We start from the raw sequence: 18,339 nt of genomic DNA on the forward strand, positions 1-18,339 counted from the left end.
AAATTGTGCCCTGAGAACTGACTCAATTTTTTTTCCAGGTACCTAAGAATGAAAACTTTGACGTTTCTGAAAAATCTGAATTAAAAAACAAACAAACAAAAACACCTCTTCTTGGAATCCATGCGCTATGCTGCCCTAAGGACCGCCAGCACATGGGTTTTCCCATTTCATTTATGGAAAAGAGAAAGATCAGCATTTGCTTATGGTATGTATAAACCTTTCCTTTCCCTCAGCAAGGACTGGTGATCTGAGCACTCGCTATTGCTGTGTGACGTTCAACAATGGGGAAAAAATGTACTAGACTGTGGCCTGAAGGTAGTGCTTAATATACTAGTGTGAGTACTAAAGTATTTCATGTTTTCTCCTACATCTGTGCATTGTCAACGATGGCCTGACAAAGATGAATGCTCGATCCATGGCTATGCTCTCTCCCAAGCAGGAAAAGAAGACCATGAGCCATTCCTTCCCACAGGGTTAACCGCTGAGATGAAAGGGGAGAAAAATCTGTGGGGCAGGCAGGAATCACACAGTTTGGACCATGGTGCCGTGGGAAGGACAGCGTGACGACAAGGCCCCTGGATGAGGCCCAGAATATTTGAATATTCTGGGTGGTACCCTGGTGCCTAGCAAATGAGTAAAAATGGATGAAGAGATGGATGCCGAACAACAAACTTAGATTTGCTGACCCAATAAAGTTGTTTTTATCTATAGGTAGCTGGAACATGTGCTGTTATATCCACTGCATGTACAATTTTTAAATTATTATTATATTATTATTAATATTATTTTTTTGCTTTAATTTACAACCCAAGTGTGCCCCCGATGGAGGAGGCCAGTACTATACCAAGAACCACACAACAAATTATAATCATTATTTTCTTCTACATTACCCAAGAAAATCCATGGAGCAAGACAGAGAAAAGAGAACAGAAGGAGAGAGACAGAAAGAGAGAGAGAGAAAGGGGAAAAAAGACAAAGAAGTATTAGTAATGGTTTGCTACACCCAAGCCTTTGGATAAAATATATGAAGACTGGTGCTCAGAAAGGTGTTCCATCATGTTACTATGACAGAGGCACCATTCAAGCATGCAGGTTGGCTGGGTTCACACAACACAAGTAACCTGGTAGCCATAGGAGGAAAACCCACATGGACATTTATTCTCCATAGTGCCTGAGGGTAGGTCAAGAACCTATGACAGGAAATTTTACAGAGAGAGATCTAAATTCAAAATAAGGAAGAATTTCCTGACCATGAGAGCTATTAAGCTATGGAATAGCCTGCCTCCTAGAGCCATGGTGGCAACATCACTGGAGGTTTTCAAATAAAGGTTGAACAGCCATTTGGGTGGGATGTCAGTGGATTCCTACCCTGAACAGGACCATTTACCTCCAAGGTTGCCTCCAACCCCATGATTCTAGGATTCTACTCTAGCAGTGGATGATCATAAATGGCAGCCAAATGAAGAAGGGTCATCTTTGATGACTTCCCAAGTCTTGCAAAAATGACTGGGAGACCTTTACTTCCTGAATCTCTTTTTATACTAAAAAAAAAATTAAGAGAATAATTTAAAATCCATGATGACCCAATCAGGGTTGACCCCACCATGGATGGAGTTGGAGGAGGCTATGCACCTCACCTACCTTCTACACATTTCCCCCTTGGGTCTGCAAGGAGGGGGTTATAAACAGAAATACAGATTCCTAGAGCAGCACAGTTTTGTTAATCCTCTTCTGCCTGTTTGCACAGTATGACTAACCAGGGAAGTTAGTTTAGAGAAAACTATCCAAGGTTGTTTAGGGTTAAAACTAACTCTAATCCTACCACTGACTGTGTTTAGCCATTTATACAACATACTCATATCTTGACTCATTTAAGCATGTCATACAAACAAGGCTGTTCTGTTCACAATAACATTAAAATATGGTTTAATACAGCCTTTCCCCAACTGGTATCCTCCAGATGGGTTATCCTCCAGATGTGTTAGAACGACACCTCCCAGAATGTCAAGTTAGCATTGCCGGTTGTAAGAACTGTTCTTACACATCTGGAAGACATCAGCTGGGGCAAATTGGGGGAGCGGTCTACATGAACAAGTATGTACCCTTTCCTCTCCCTGCTCCTAAATAGCCAGAAATAAGAATAAACCCGAAAACACTTCACTTCAGCAGATTCCTGGCTTGTATTGTATCAGCTACAACTCATGGTTTAAAAATGGCTCAATAAGCACACAACAGACCAACCCCTTCTCCTTCTCCCCCACCTTGCTTTGCTTAGTGATCTAGAGGCCTGACTCTACAGAACAATTCATGCCCAAGATATAAAAAGTGAATATTCCCCCCTGTACATATTCCATACCGAGGTCCGTTGGATTACAGTCCAAGTTTCTTTGTTTCTCACCATATTTTTCCTCCTTTCTGTTTCCTTGGCCTTTTTTTTTTTTTTGCTTCTGCTCTTTCCTTAATCTTTTAGCCCTCTCACAGGCCTTATCTTAAGATCACAGCTTCTTAAGTGAAAGTACCATTGATGGTTATTTTCTTGTGGTCCCCTTTTCTGCCTAATCAATCTCCCTCCCTGTCTTCTTTTGATAACCAGTTCCACTCACTCACCCTTCGAGCCTTGCTCTGGTATTTTACAGCTTTCTTGGTGTCAGAGACGGCTCTTTCCACATAATCCACAGAGTGCTCAACATTGTACTCGATGCGGTCAATCATCTCACCCTGAAACAAAGGAAAAAGGGGTCCAGGTCATGCCAGTAGTACTCTCAAGTCAGGATGGGTTGATATCCTCAACAAGTATAGCAACAGCCCTCAGAACGTAATCTTAAAGACATTAAGATTAAAGACTGGCCCCAAACCATCCCTAACCTTGACAGCCAACTGGGAATCAGAACATGGAAGTCCAATCCTTTCTATAGAGTTCATTCATTACGCTGACTTAATGGCTTTGCTTCACACACGTTAATTTGAACCCAAAGGGACAGAAGCGTTATGTGCTGGAACATGGCACTCTTTCTCTCTGTTTTTTTTAAATTTTATTTTCAAAGCTTACTCTGGATTTTTCTTCTCACCACTGACTAGTTGCAGACCTCCCCACTCATCAGAGAATTGAGGGCAGAGCTTTCCAGCATGTATGGGCATGTGGGGGGAAGAGAGAGAGAGAGACAGGAGCATTGCTTCCAGGAAGTATTGCATTCTGGGAAATTAAGAGAGGTTGATGGTTATGACTCCAAACCACAAGTCCACAGTGAAATTTTTCTGCACTGGTTTTGGCTGACAGGGGCCGGGGAGGAGGGATGACTACAGTCCCCAGTGACTCCATTTTCTTTGTTTATTTCATCATTTGTGCCAGGAATCTGCAAATTAATGTTGTCCTGTATATCTTTTCAAGATCTTCCAATCTATTCCCTGTCACTCTTGTTTTCCCCACTCCACCAGCGGCAACTTATTCTGTACCCATCTACCACACTTACTCCTCACTGAACTCTATGTATGCTTTTCTGGGCCTGTTTCCAAATCTTTCTTGTACTTCTACAAACTTTTGGGTGCTTCCAAACCTGCTAATAATACCCCTTGCCCACAGATAATACTATCTTGGATACCTAAGGACCAGCAATTTTTGCAAACTGCCTCCCCTTAGAAGTGGGAATTGGCCACAGGAGTGTGGGTGGTCAATGTATCAATCCCTCACACATATGATTTGAAATAGGTATCCTACATTCCTGGAACAGCTTACCAAAAGGCACACAATTAAAAATACATGTGTGACTTAGATTACAAAACGACAAAATTAAATAAAATAATAGCACAGGACAAGAAAGAATCCAAATAAATAAAAACAGTACTTTAAAAGTGTTAAAATGATTTTTAAGAAGCAATACTTTAAAGCAGTGTTTCTCAACCTTGACAACTCTAAAATGTGTGGACTTCAACTCCCAGAATTCCCCAGCCAGCATGGCTGGCTGGGGAATTCTGGGAGTTGAAGTCCACATATTTTAGACTTGTCAAGGTTGAGAAACACTGCTTTAAAGAGCTCTTTAACATAATCTAATTTTTAAAGTTAACATTAAGTAAAGTGAAAGAACCGTGGCTCTTTAAAGTATAAAAAAATGTAAAGATGATCATTTTGGTTTTTTGTCTGGTGCCAAACCAAAGTCACTGGTGGGTACCATCAATGACAAAAACTGTCCTGCCATTTGCCAACACCTGACTTCTAAGATGGGGCATCAGCCTGAGAAGCAGAGCTCGGTGCTGGCCCGCAGATATCTGGGTACAATATTGCGCAGGACTTTAAAGGAATAACCTGGTATTTAGGAGACCAGAAGTGACCAGAGAACCCTTGGAATGCTTCTGAAACTGTTTGGTTTTATCTCTTGTTCTGCTCTCTGTTCCCCATTTTGCAGCTGCCTCTGAACAAATTGAAAAGTCCAGACTGTCTTGAAAGGTAGCCTGACATTGCCATCAAGCTCCATCTGCCAGCAGCATTTGCCTTCCATACCTGACTCTCGACCAACATAGCCATGTCCACAAACATGTCATGGAGCTCCCGAATGCTGGTTTCCAGTTTGATTATCTCGTTGTGCCGGGTTTCGATCTCGTTCAGGGCCTGCTTTGTCATCTGTGAGTCCATTTTGATCTGAAGAAAGCCACATCGTGTGGACATGATTAGAAGGGAGGAGAGTATCTAGCACTGAGCAACAATCCAGCAACTACCCCACCCTACCACCCTCTCTATCTGCCCATCCTTCATCCAGCAATTTGGAACAATGAAAGCTGACATGGACACAGAACCAGTTCAGAACTACATGTGTCTTTTACAAATAGCTAAAGGTGGGAATTACAGCTTTAAAGAGAAAGGATTAGCAAGTTGCTTATGCTATGGCTATGGGGAGAGGCAGTAAAATGCTATTATAAGAGCATTCCAGTAGCTGAATGACAGGATATCTCTGCCCTGCTCCCTTCCCCCAGATCTCCCTCGCTTCCTTGGATTCTGGCAACTGGATTCCAACCACCAAATCAGATGGAGAAAGTGGTCAGGGAAAAGGTTTCTTTCCATCCCTCAGACACAAAGAACAGGGGTCATCCAAGGAGCATGAGTGGACAGAACCGACAAGGAGAAAGCACTTCTTCACACAGCCTGTAATTTGCCTGTGGGAGTCATTACCAGAAGACATGGTGAAGGCCACAAATTTGGGCGGCTTTCAAAGAGGACTGGATAAACTCATGGAGAAAAGGTCAGTGAAGGGCTGTTGGTTTTGGAGATTTAATGCTACCCCTGGATTAGGGGCACTATGCCTCCAAATGGCAGTTGCAGGGGAGAAGGTGGGAGAGGAGATGTCTCCATCTCCTGCTTGTGAGGACCCCAGAAAGACCTATGGTTGGCTACTGGCAGAAACAAAATACTGGGCTATGAGGGGCCTTGACCTGATCCAGCAGAGCTATTCTTACATCCTTATTCATAGCATCTACACATTCTTTGAGACCTTGCTATTGCAGCCACCTTTCAATCACAGGAAACCCATCCTTGAAATGCTCAGCAACTCCACATGCTTTCCAAGCTGCATTCTACCTGTGCTGCTAACCCCAAGAGGACATGGGAGCCAACTAAGGCCCTGGATACATACATCGTCAGTGAAAATCGCCAACTTGCCACTCTCTAGCATGTCTTCTAACTCTTCATTGGTTGTTGTCCTGCCAGCTGCAAGAAGGAAAATCAGAGCCATGAAGAACAGCTGCATGGTGTGATATAGCACCTCTTACTGCTGCCCAGGATCCAGTTCGGCTTCTAGGCTAATTCCCAAGTTGCCTTGTCTCCCCCTATGGTTAAGGAGGAAATGCCTGTATTTGTGTTTCATTCTACTTGTTTCTAAACCTTAGATCTTTACAATCCTTGTTTCTAAAAGGGAGTTTCCCATCAATGGCTAGTACAAGGGACAACGATACTGCTATGAATTGGCCTAGGAGCCTGATCTCTTTTGGATCACCTTTTCCTAATTTATTCTGCCTGACCTGGGAGATCTTGCAGAAAGGGCCCACTTTAGGTCCCTTCGCTTAGATCCTACCAGCTGCAGGGCCTGGGAGGGGGGCATTTTCAACTGCTGTCCACCTTCTTTGGAACAGCATTCCTTCTGAGATCTAGATGGCCTCTAGTCGACTGGGTTTCAGAAAGGCCATCAAAAGCTGGTTTTTTAAACATGCCCGGGAGGTCAAAATGTCACACACTGCTTGCTTGTCTAATCTGGAGATTAATTCATGTTTTCTTTCTTTCTTTCTTTCTTTCTTTCTTTCTTTCTTTCTTTCTTTCTTTCTTTCTTTCTTTCTTTCTTTCTTTCTTTCTTCCTTCCTTCCTTCCTTCCTTCCTTCCTTCCTTCCTTCCTTCCTTCCTTCCTTCCTTCCTTCCTTCCTTCCTTCCTTCCTCCTGGTGCTGTTGTTTGTTTTATATTGTTACTTCTTCCTGTTTCTACAATAGTAAAGTATTCTAATTCTCTTGTTAGCAGGGAATGTAAGCTGCTCAGAGTTTGTTTTTGACTGGGGTGGCATATAAGCCCATAAATAAATAATTCAATCAATCAATCTGCCTCAATTGCTGATTGCTTCTTCTATAGTGCAAAGGAAATGCTGGAATTATATGGCTATTGGATAGGAGCACCAAGCTTTTCAAAACGGTGATGCCTTGTCTAATCCGGCAGCAGCCCCTCCCCACTCATACACAAAGGGAGACCCTCCAAAGAAAGAAGGCAGAAAAAATGCTCTTTCAATAAACACCAGCAACAAAGTCCCGCCAAGGATGGCTTGGTGGGGGTGACAGCCAGGGCAGCATTCATGCCAAGCTGGTGATTGAATCCGTGTGCCTTAAAAGCTCAAATGTTCAGGAACTACAGGAATTTTGTGGCAATAGGAAAGCTCCTCTCTGCACTTGCTCATGTGCTGCTCTCATCTTACTTACAGCTAACGTCACATAGGTCCCCCTCCCATTCCAAGCCACATGATCCATCTCTTCCGGGGGAATGCATTTAATATTTTACCAGCTAGAAACAGAATGAGGGATTGGTTTGTTTTTTAAAGGCACCACGTTAGGGTCCTTTTTTAGCCAAACGCTTAGAAAGGTAAACAGACATACTTATCTCCAGCTGCCTCTGGATACGGTCTTTGCATCGATCTCGATATTTAGACTGAGTTGTGTTGTATTCCGTCATCACCTCCACAAACTTGCGAGATAGGGTTGAATGCTAGTCAACAAAATGAGGAGAGGGTCACAGAGGCAAAGGACAGCATATACACATGCTATATAGCCCTGCAGAAGGTTAAAAAGCTTCTCTCTCTGGAATCAAAGGCTTGGAATGGGGGTTTCTATTGTAAATCCTTTTGAATCAAATTATAAGCCCCAGAGCGTGGTCAGAGGTGTAAATCAGTAGTCCTGTAATCAGATTTTTTTCAGATTAAAAAAAATATATCTTAGTTTGAGAACTTGTTGCATTTACAGAGTTTAAGGGAGGAGAGGGAATGGGGCTTAAGCATGGAAATTGGTCTTAGCTAAGCAAAGGCAGTGACTGCAAAAAAAAACAACCAAAACCAAACCCACACACAGATCAAGTAATTTCTAAAGAGAAGGAGAAGATTCCTGCCAGAAAAAAGAAAGACTTCCATAAAGTGGGGGGAAGGAGAAGGAGACCACATGGGTGAGATTGCAGTTTCAGTGTTAAATAGATTGGCTAGAACAGCTGATTAGCAGCTGTTGTTGCTGAAGATCTTAGTAACATGCCTGCATTTTTTTAAAAATTATTAAAAATGCAGCTGGTAAACTGCATCGTAACTTGGAGCTCACATGGGTGTCGCTGAAAAAAAACACCAAAATATTGTTATTTTTCTTTCTCATAGGCAGCTGCTGATTTAAGTGTGGAACAAAAGAAAGCATTGTGCACCTTTGAAGAACATGCTATGGGGGTATTATTCAAAATCATGGAAATTTAGAATGCTAAAATAATCAGATGAAAAAGTATAAAAAGCTTGATTTATTGAGAACAGTCATCAGCTCAAGGAATTAACTTTGGCCGTTAATTGGGGGACAGCTGTAGTTGGGGTCATGAGTTCAGCAGAAGAGATGGTAAAAGAGTATCAAAGTTGCAGTATAGACCATGTCCTTTCTAACAAAGGATTCCCAACTTCTGTTGGCCTGAGGATCACGCTTGTCTTCACCCAGCATGTCAAGAGTCATACATCTAAAGGAGGCAAGGCCCGATCTGCAATTGGCCCTGATTCAGGGGTTGTAAGGGGTAAAATGGATACCTTCAGCTTATATGGGGCTTGGTGCCCTAAAACGATCTAAGCAATTCATAAATAAATAGCCTTTTTTTTCAGGATGGAGGGACTCTGGCAGGTCCTGGAAGTCACAACATGGTTGTTGATGGGCCACCCTCTTTATACTATACCTCCATTGCCTTCCTTCTGCAATCAGTGCCTCATGTCAATATTCTTTAAAATAACTCTGCCCAATTCAGAAGTTGTTTTGAAAGAAAAATAGGACCATATATAATCCTTAAGTCCTAATTAAAAAATTAATATTTGGTTCATATCACAAGATTTTGGGAAAAACCAAAAGACTTCAGAACACTGGAAAATGAAGAAAACAACACAAAGGGAAAAAAGCTCTCATATGAGAACCAAGGAAGAGTACCTGTGTTTTCCGGATTCTCAAGTCAGCTGAGGATCGGTTCTGTACCTCTTCCTGCTCAATTCCCTGCTCAATCGCTGGAAAAAGAAAATAGTTGAGAAATCAGAGCTGTAGTACAGAAATGAGAAACTAGTGAGTTAGTACATGAGACTTCTGAATTGCTGCCCTTAAGGGTGAACTGGTGGGCTACAGATGAAGTTCCCCAGGCTAGTGTCAGCCCCACTAGTAGACCAGACCATGAAATCAACTCCACAGGATGTCTAAAACTACTTTTATTGAGATTGGCTAGAACCATGTTTCTCAATCTTGGTGGCTTGAAGATGAATGGATTTCAATTCCCAGAATTCCCCAGCCAGCATGCTGGCTGGGGAACTCTGGGAGTTGAAGTCCACACATCTTCAACCTGCCAAGGTTGAGAAAGGCTGGGCTAGAATAACAGAATCTTGCAAGTTCTGTTTGTATTGTACCTCCTCTTTATAGTGCAGTGATTTAGGGAGGTGTCTGAGTCTTTTCTCAAAGTTATCTGAATGTTCTGAACCTAAAAATGCTTTAGCCCCCTTTGCCTAGGTAATGGAGCCTACATATCTCTGTCAAGGTCACCTTCCTTACTCTGTACACTAGGGTATCCTCCTGCAGTTTAGAGTGTTTCCACCCATCTGATCCCTTCATGGACAGAGCCATGAAAGTTTTTAGGTCAAGTTTAGGCTTCGACTGAGGATCAATCATCCTTTGTTTTGTTACTATAGCTGAAGCTTCGCAAAATATCTTACATTTGTAACTCAAGAGCCAGTATGGTGTTGCAGTTAGGGTTATTAATTAATTAATTAATTAAATAATTAAATAATAATTTATTAAACTTGTATGCTGTCAGACTCTCAATGACTCCAGGTGGCTCACAACAATCAAAGAAATTACAATCAAATCAATAAAACATAAAAGATAAAGATAAAAGATGGCAAGCATGATGAAGTGAGGGGTCTCACTCTTCCTTGCCAAAGCCTGGATGAAAGATGCTGGACTATGACCACAAAAGTCCAGATTCAAATACAAACTAAGCTTTGGACTGACTTTGGGCCAGTCATCATCTCTCAGGGCAGCCTTCCGCAACTTGTGGGAATAAAAATTGGAGGAAGGAGTACAACATATGTTATCCTGAGCTCTGGAGGAAAAGCAATATACAAACCTAACAAACTAATTAAATGGGCAAGTATGTGTGTGGGAGAAAGTGAAATGTGTACAGGTAGTCCTTGCGTTACGATGGCAATTGGGACTGGAATTTCTGTCGCTAAGTGATGAGGTTATGCTATGGAGCATGGGCAGGTGCTCACAGGGGCCATGGGCAGGTGCCATGGAGTGTGGGCAGGTATGCAGATGCCACAGGCAAGTGCTATGGACCACAGGCAAGTGGACAGGTGTTGCGGCCAGGTGCTATGGAGTGTGGGCAAGTCGGCAGGTGGGTGCTTGTGGGCAGGCAAAAAAGTGGCAGGAGTGGGAGCAAGTTGCAACCTCGTGCCAGCTTCCCCATTGACTTTGCTTGTGGGAATCCAGCAGGGAAGGTCACAAAAGGTGATCAAATGATCGCAGGGCACTGCAACAGTCATAATCCCAGGCCGGTTGGCAAGCGCCCGATGTGATCACGTGACCACGGGGATGCTGCGACAGCTGCAACTTCGCGGACCAGTCATAAATCCCCCTTGTTCAGCGCTGTCATAACTTTGAACAATTGCTGAATGAGTGGTCTTAACCTGAGGACTAGCTGAATCCAATTGTTAAGGGGTGGAATCATACATCAAGCTGGAGGCAAAATTTATCTCTGTTACTCCAAGCAATGCTGCTATTTTACCAGAGACCTCAGAGAGAGGCATATCACCAGGGCTTTGTTGAGCAGATAATAAATATACTCCAAGAGAATAGCAATGAGTTGATGATTAGAAAGGGTAGATTATGGAAAGAAGGAAATTATGATGTAACCTTAGAGAGAACGGGTAAAATATAAATGTGCTTATAATTGTTAAGATCAGAATCCACTTCTTTACTACTTTTTTCTTTTTCTTTCTTTTCTATTCCTTTCTTTCTTTTTCACTTTCTTACTACTTTTTTCTATTCTTTTTCTCTTCAATTCAAAATCTGTATTTGTTTTATTCTGTTGAAAACTTCTTTAATAAAAATTATTTTAAAAAGAGAGAGAATAGCCATGAGTTTTGCATTCCACCATGGAAACTCATTCTCCCCATGAAAAAAGCATCGTTTGTTTGCACCAGCTAAATCTTACGCACTCCAGCTTCCCATTAACCTCCAGAGTATCCATGCTACTCTATACAACCCACATGGTTTTAATACTTCAAAGAATCAGCAATGACTGAGAAATTGCTGGTTCAAATTCTTTCAAAGTCACGAATATATGAATTGGCCCTTAGATAAATGCCACTCTCTCTCTTTGTGACTTCTCAATCCAGAGATAACTATGAAAAGGTTGAATTCAGTTCCTTGTGACTTCACTAACACATCTGTGTAGTTTTCTTTGCAACAATTCAAGGCAGGAGTAATAGTGGTTTACCTTACAAGGTAATTTTAAGGATCACTATGATACTGTAAGTGGCGCGCTTCACTGAAAGCCCTATAAAGGTATGTGTTATGGTAACAAAAAGGGACAAACCATAAAGCTGCAGCTCCAACTCTTACCTTTTAACTTGGAGCGCACCTTGTTGGCAGTCTTCTTGATGTCAGCTGTGAGGTCCTCCAATTCCTGCTTGGTTTCTGCAAGATGAACAGCAAAAAAGGGGCACCAAAGCTTACAAACCAAAGAACAGCTGTGCTGGGTCAGGTCAAGAGCACATCTAATTCAGCATTCTGTGTCCCACAGGGGGCAGTCAGATGCATTCAAGAAACTCAGAAACCTGGTTTGGAGAGGTATCCCCTCTTTCCTTGGCACTCCCCAGAACTTGGTATTTAAGATATGCTGCCCATGATTCTGGAGGTAATAAACAGCCATCAAGAGTACCTACTAAAACAGTCTCCTTTTAAAAACACCTAAATTGGTGGCCATCACTACATCTGATGGCAGAGAATCCCAATTTAACTACCGGTAGTCCTCAGTTAATGATAGTAATTGGGACCGGAATTTCTGTTGCTAAGTGATGCGGCCATAAAACACAATGTCACATGACTGCGTCACTTAGTGACAGCAATCCTGGCAGTCCCTGTGGCTGTTGTTAAGTGAGGCTTGCAGCTTGTTAAATGAGGACCTCCTTGCAACAACCAAGTCAGTGGGGAAGCTGGCACGAAGTTGCAAGTCCCAGCTGGCTCACAAGGAGGTTGGTGAGCAGGTAAGTGGCTGCTGCTGGGTGTGTGTGTGTGGGGGTGTGTGTGAAGGGCTGTTGTGGCACAGTAGCAGCAAGGCTTGAAGTGGCTGCTGCCAGTGAGGGAAACTTACCAGAACAACTTGCAATCTTCTCTGCCTGCTTCCCCATTGACTTTGCTTGTGGGAAGCCAGCAGGGAAGGCTGCAAATGGTGATCACATGATTGTGGAACGCTGCAACAGTTGTAAATGCGAGCTGGTTGCCAAATGCCCAGATTGCAATCACTTGACTGTGGGGGTACTAGGACAGCCAGAACTCCATGGACTGCTTGTAATTACCACTTGTTCAGTGCCATCGTAACTTTGAATGGTTACTGAACAAATGTCATTAATCAAGGACTACCTACTGTATATGCATTATTACACAAAGGTCTGCCCTTTTCCTGATTCTAGATCTCCAGCCTGTAGCTTCTATGGGTGACCCAAGTGCTAGCCTTATAAGAAGAGGAGAAAAAGCTCTCCAGCATTTTTTCCCATACTCTGCATGATGTGATACTCCTCCATTGCATCTCCCCTTACCCGCCTCTGTCCCAAACGTTGCAGTCTTTCCTTGGACAGGAGCAGCTCTAGCTCTCTATCCCTTTCAGTTGTCCTTTGCTGCCTCTTTTCTAGCAGTCTGGAGAGATGATTGAAATGATGGCCTACACACAAATGATGCCTCCATCCTCCCACAGGATCTGGCGAGAGAGCACTGGGCATGTCCAATGCACATGTATGAGTGGCTGAGGATGTGTATGCAAGTACCGCTAAAGAGGCTGAGTCTATGTTTTCACTCACTCTCATCTGGGTTGGGGGCAGCCAAGATGGCACTGTGCTGCTTCTTCACCAGCTCCACATCCTCCGAGAGCTTCTCAATGCAGCCACGGATTTCCTCTACCTGGACAGGATACACGGAAGCATGTATCAATTCTCTCTTGTATGGTTTGCTTTAAACCACAGGAAGTATTCATTATGGTAACCTGAAGTTTTCAGAGTTGCCACTGTCCATAAGTGACAAGTTCCCTTGGGGTTTTTAAGCAATTAGAGACTGGGTTCAAACAGTACATTCAGCAATGGCTTGTTCAATAAGCAATAAACTTGGGTTCATACAGCACCCAAAGACAGAAATCATAAGATGTGAGCCATAATAGCCGCATTCACAAAATACTCTAAGACAAATCCAAATAGACTACATTATGGCATACAGTGGGGTGTGAATCCAGCCAGAGAGTCATCCAATTCCGAGGTAAGAGGAGACCCTTGAGGCTGACTACTGAGTCAGGAAATGAAAACACTAAGATGGCCCCAGCCCATTCAACTGGAGGCTATCATTGGCATTCTCTATTCCAACCTTCTCCATCCTGATGTCAACCATGTTGGCAATTTTCAAAATAACTGCTCCAGTACATTTAGAGGGTGGCAGGTTGGGGTGACAGATTGCCCCCCTTCCTCTGCAGCAGGACCCACTATTGTAAGGTATCTCCCTTTTTCCTTCAGATGGTAGCCCACCAAGAACAAGATTTCAATACAGGTAAGAAAGGAATAAATTGCAGAAAAGTGCTGCTTCACTGATCATAAGAGGTGATGCCAAAACAACAGAAGGATATTTCTTTTCTAGGTAATTATTTAAAATAAGTTGCTCAAAGTTTTTTTTTCCCCCTCCATGGAGGACATTCCAATGCCCAGTCAAAGAAACTAGTCATGGAGGCTGTTCAACTCATTGCTAGAAACACACACACACTCCCTTCCCTGCCTTATGAAACAGATGAGAGTGAATGAGAGTGTAATCTCCCCAGTGCATGCTGGGAATGCAAGGGCCCTTTTACTAAGGAGCTATTCTTAACCTTAGCAACCCATCTGCCCTGTGACAAGAATCCTGATCCTCTGTGCCTCCTTCAGGAGAACAGTGGGCAGCAGGACCCTGGGGAAGCCAGAAGCAGGAAGGCTGAAGCATGCCGGTTGCTGATGTCATCAAAAGATGACATCCAGGAAGGGGGGCAGGTATATATTTAGAATTGGGATTATTAAAGCAGATTATAGGACAAGGTTTTTATCCTCAGTGTGATCATGAATACAGTACATACTGTTGAGAGCAAACTGGGAACAAGGATTTATTGGTGAAGAATGCTCACTATGATTGCCCCAAAGGTGTGAGCTCCAGTCCAATAGGGGGACCTCATCTGGAGCCCCCTCAGGTATTAAAACCAGTAAGATGGGAAAGAGCCAGTTTTTCCTAGTTTCCCACGTCAATATTAGACTTAAAAGAGAATTTTTCCAAGAGAGGGTATGCATTCCTGAGCATCTCTGTGGGCATCACATGAACAAACTGCTTGGGTTTGCAAAGTACTTCCCTTTCTCTTTCATTTGGAAAGAAAAGGGATCATTTAATTGGGGAGGGGGTTAAATGTGAAGGCTGCATTCCCTTGCAAGTAATATTCTGGTGAGAAGGATCAATCCCTATTATAAACTTCCCCCTTCCCATGTTCGGTGGTGGCGGCGGTCCTGATTAGAACTGGGGTACTGTAGTTTGGAGCTGTTCGTCATGCTTACACATTCTCTTCGTATTATTGAAAAGTTCAAAAATGGTTTTATTCTGTTAGATGGTAGCAGTATCCTTAACGCACCACTAGGGGGTAGTGTGATGCAGAAAGGACTTGAACCAGTTTGGGAGCTGATTCTAGGAAGCCCTGTCCAAGGTCCTGAAACATTCCGCCTCGGCTCGTAACAGCACAGCGTCTTTCGCCAACACCCTCCAACTGAATCTTCACATCAACCCTGACAGGAGCTTCCTTCCATGATACACACAACACATACCATAGTGGATCCAATCAGCATTCAATACCTTATCCTGACACGAGCAACGTATGAAAGGCCTGTTTGCTTAAACCCAGGTCTGTCCCAGTTATGTAGAAAGAGTGTAGCGGGTGTCTTTACAGAACAAAGGGAATGTTTGCATACCTGAAACCTTCCCATGTCAATTGCTTATCTCATCACTGTTTCCCCCTGCAAGCTTTACTTTCTCTTAGAACGGTTCTTATCCAGGGCTAGAGAACTGCTCTGATGTCCAAAAACAGGCACAAGGAAAGTCAGCTATAGGCTTAATAATTACCACCCCTCACGCCCCTTTTGCACTGAAAACTGTATTAGGAAGGCAGCTCCTACTGGATTTTAATGGAAGTGTTTTCTGTATGATTTGGGCCTCAAGGTTCAGAAGTTACTCTCTGCTGAGTAAGCTTTACTAAATCAGATCAGATTTTAAAAATGGCATTGATTACAAAAATGCCCAAGAGTATTCACATTCTCAGATCAAAATACAATGCAGCTGCTTTAGCTACTTTTGCCTGAAACAGGGCATTTTATATGCTCACTCTATTGTACTTTATTATACAATTATTATTTCATCAGACCCTGGGATTTCTTGGAATGGGGCAAGAGCAGAGGAATGGCCAGTGAAAGGCAATGAATGAAAGAGAGAAGTTTGATGGGAATCCCCATGAGGGGAATCAGTAGCTTGTTCAGTGCAGGAACACTCCCCCTGGAATGCTGCAACCCCTTTAGCACACATCAGTTGCATCTGTTCGAGAGTTTCACCCTGAGAACTAAAAAATGGAACACCTCTGAGAATCTCAGAAACGCCGTTCATAATTTGGTTCTCTGCTATTCATCCGGTATTAGGGCTGGGTGAGGTTTAATATTTGAAAGTAAAAAAGGTGCTTTTGGCTCTCACAGGAGGGCAAAGGTAGCACCCGTCTGCAATTCCTTAACCCAAAGGCTTATTTTCCTGGGATTTCACAGCAGCTGCAATCGACAACCCGCTGCCCGCTATGATGTAATTTCAGAGAAAGAACAACATTTCTCCAGACAGTAGAGCAATGGCCTTAATCACTGATGTCCTTTGGGAACAGGACCTGCCACCAAACACAGACTGCACAGCTCCTAGCCCTGCATTTCTTCACCTCCAGCACCTGTGCACTATGGAGGCTGTACAGTATCATTAAAAGATGCTCTTGCCTATTAAATGCCTGCCATTTGAGTATGGATTGGCTTAATGCTCTCACAGGGCCCAAGCACGTGTTCAAGCAGGAGCTAATTCAGGCCACTGGTACCCACCCATCTCCCCTGTACAAAACCAGTTGCTGAGAAAGAGTGGGGAGAGTGAAATGGAAAAGGCAAGAAGGGCTGACTTCTCTGTTCTTCGTACCATTTTATTTTTCATGTTTGCAAACCCCAAATTCTTTAAGGGCCTCTGTAACAAAGCTAGATCTGGCAGAAAGAGGGATAGGTTGCTATGTGGAAAATGCCAAATCTTGCAAAATCTGACATACGGATCTCCACCTCATGCATTAAACTGCCTTCTTTTTACCCACATATAATTTTTGAAAAGTATTTCCTTCCCTCACAACTGAAACCTATATTCAGGCTACACACAATGGCTGCTTGGATTATATTTGTGTCTGCACTGAGAGTACTCAAATGTGCTTAAGTGTCTGTGTGGGTCCAATGTTAAGAGCAAAAGGCTACGCAGGTAAAGGGAAATGAGTCATGGTTGAAGTTCCCTCCTCATGGGTGACTTCTTTGCAATCTCTGCCCTGGAAGTAGGTGAGAGAAAAATGCCTTGGGAAATGAAAGAACCGCAGGCAGGATTCAGCTTCTCTCACCTATAATTCCCCATTTGTTTTTGAAACTGGGCATCCATTGGTGTGTGATTTAAAAAAAAAAATGCCAATACTGTTGGCCTGGATTTAAAGACACAGCTTGCTTCCATCCAACAAACATGCTGAAAGATGCCTCTCCTAGCTTTGCAGTCCAGTTCCAGTCGGAGGACTGTCAGGTAATCATCCCTGACATAATAAAGGAAAACTCTTTCAGCTGCATCCTGCACAGCTTCTGAGCCCTACGAAGGAAAGTGGTAGGCTGCTACCACCAGAGAGACTTCATGCTCTTGAAGGTTCTTTAGAAATTGAACCAAACATGGATGAGGACACGCCACCTCTCTGCGATGAGCTGCACTACCAGCTCACAGTTAGCAGAATAATATTTATTTCACTTATTTGCTATCACAAGCCACAAGTACAGAATTTGGTATCTAGAGCAAAAGTTATGGATTCTGAGAGTGCGGCTTCCACTTCTAAAGAGGCAGGATTCTATGCCCTATGACTATGTGGATAAGTCGAAAAATGTACGGCCAAACCCAGGTTTCATTTCAGAAGACAGGAGAAGGACTTGTTGTCTGAGGCAGGACTTCATATCTACTTCAGTCTCTGATACAAGCCAAATAAATGATAAATAACAGCATGGGAAGGTCAAAAGAGATCTGCAATATTCAACTAAAATCTAGGTAGCCTAGCATTTTATCTGTAATGGTGCCCAGTCAGTGGCCTTTGTTCTGGGAAGCCTAGAACCATTACAGCCTACCTTCCTCTGTGTTCAAAAATAGACTGCATCTGAACAGGGAAGTTCCATCGATTAAAATTTAAAATCCAAACCTGGTCAAATTTTTGTCTTTGCCTATTGCTTTCTTGAGATGCAAATCCAAGATATATTTGTGACTGTAAAATGAATGTCATCTTCTTTTGATAAGACTGAACGAGCAGTGAATAGTTTGAATGCTGGCTATTAATTATAGGAGATAGATATTCATATTCTCCTGAAATATTTATTTGATAGATATTCATATTCTCTTGAAATATTAATTATTGTTAGGAAAAACACATTTCTGGCAAATTTACTAAACAAAACAAAGTACAAAAGAATTGCAATGCCCAATGTGGATATCTTGATTCGGTTCTTATAATCTGAAGTCCTTATCTTTTTTGCAGAAACCTTCAGGGCTATCTTTCATCTTACCTGCTCAAAGAATTCATCCATGAAATGGTCTCGATCCACATGTACCACCTCTTCCTCATCATCACTGTCTTTGGCCTGTCCAAGAGACAAAATTGATACAGATTAAACCATCTACTGAGCTCTGTCTTTAAAGCAACATTGACCTTTGCTCCCTTGCCAGTTTCAAAATATAATTAATATACAGTGATTGATCATATTTGTATGGCCGCCCATCTCACAAGAGAGTGACTCTGGGTGGTGTACAGCATTCAATTAAAAAGAACCAATAAATACATATAAAACAATAATTAAAACTATAAAAACTATAAAAACCATACAAAATACACAGAGGATGATGTTAACCGTAGTAAGGGAGCCATTGCAAAATCTCCCTGGTCCCCTGGGACCCCCAGGCCTGATCACATAGCCAGGTCTTGAGGGACTTGCAGAATGTTAAGAGGGACAGGGCTCACTTCATTTCTGGGAGGAGAAGATTCCACAAGGTGG

General features: G+C 42.8%; 1 protein-coding gene across 1 annotated transcript; it reads right to left on the reverse strand.

Moving 5' to 3' along the window:
• Positions 1 to 691: 691 nt before the first annotated feature.
• On the reverse strand, positions 692 to 17,922 carry STX1B (syntaxin 1B). Its single transcript, XM_088142535.1, has 9 exons — positions 17,854 to 17,922; positions 12,805 to 12,904; positions 11,351 to 11,425; positions 8,672 to 8,745; positions 7,118 to 7,226; positions 5,622 to 5,695; positions 4,496 to 4,633; positions 2,608 to 2,718; positions 692 to 881 (listed from the first exon to the last, which is right to left on the reverse strand). The coding sequence occupies exons 1-9, from the start codon at positions 17,872 to 17,874 to the stop codon at positions 801 to 803; spliced, it is 783 nt and encodes a 260-aa protein (XP_087998661.1). The 5' UTR covers positions 17,875 to 17,922; the 3' UTR covers positions 692 to 800.
• Positions 17,923 to 18,339: the final 417 nt, after the last annotated feature.

The sequence above is a fragment of the Python bivittatus genome, unplaced genomic scaffold (assembly GCF_059951505.1).
Source record: "Python bivittatus isolate LINGU-HERP-01145 unplaced genomic scaffold, Pbiv_v1 ctg000440_np1212, whole genome shotgun sequence".
Classification (NCBI taxonomy): Eukaryota; Metazoa; Chordata; class Lepidosauria; order Squamata; family Pythonidae; genus Python; species Python bivittatus.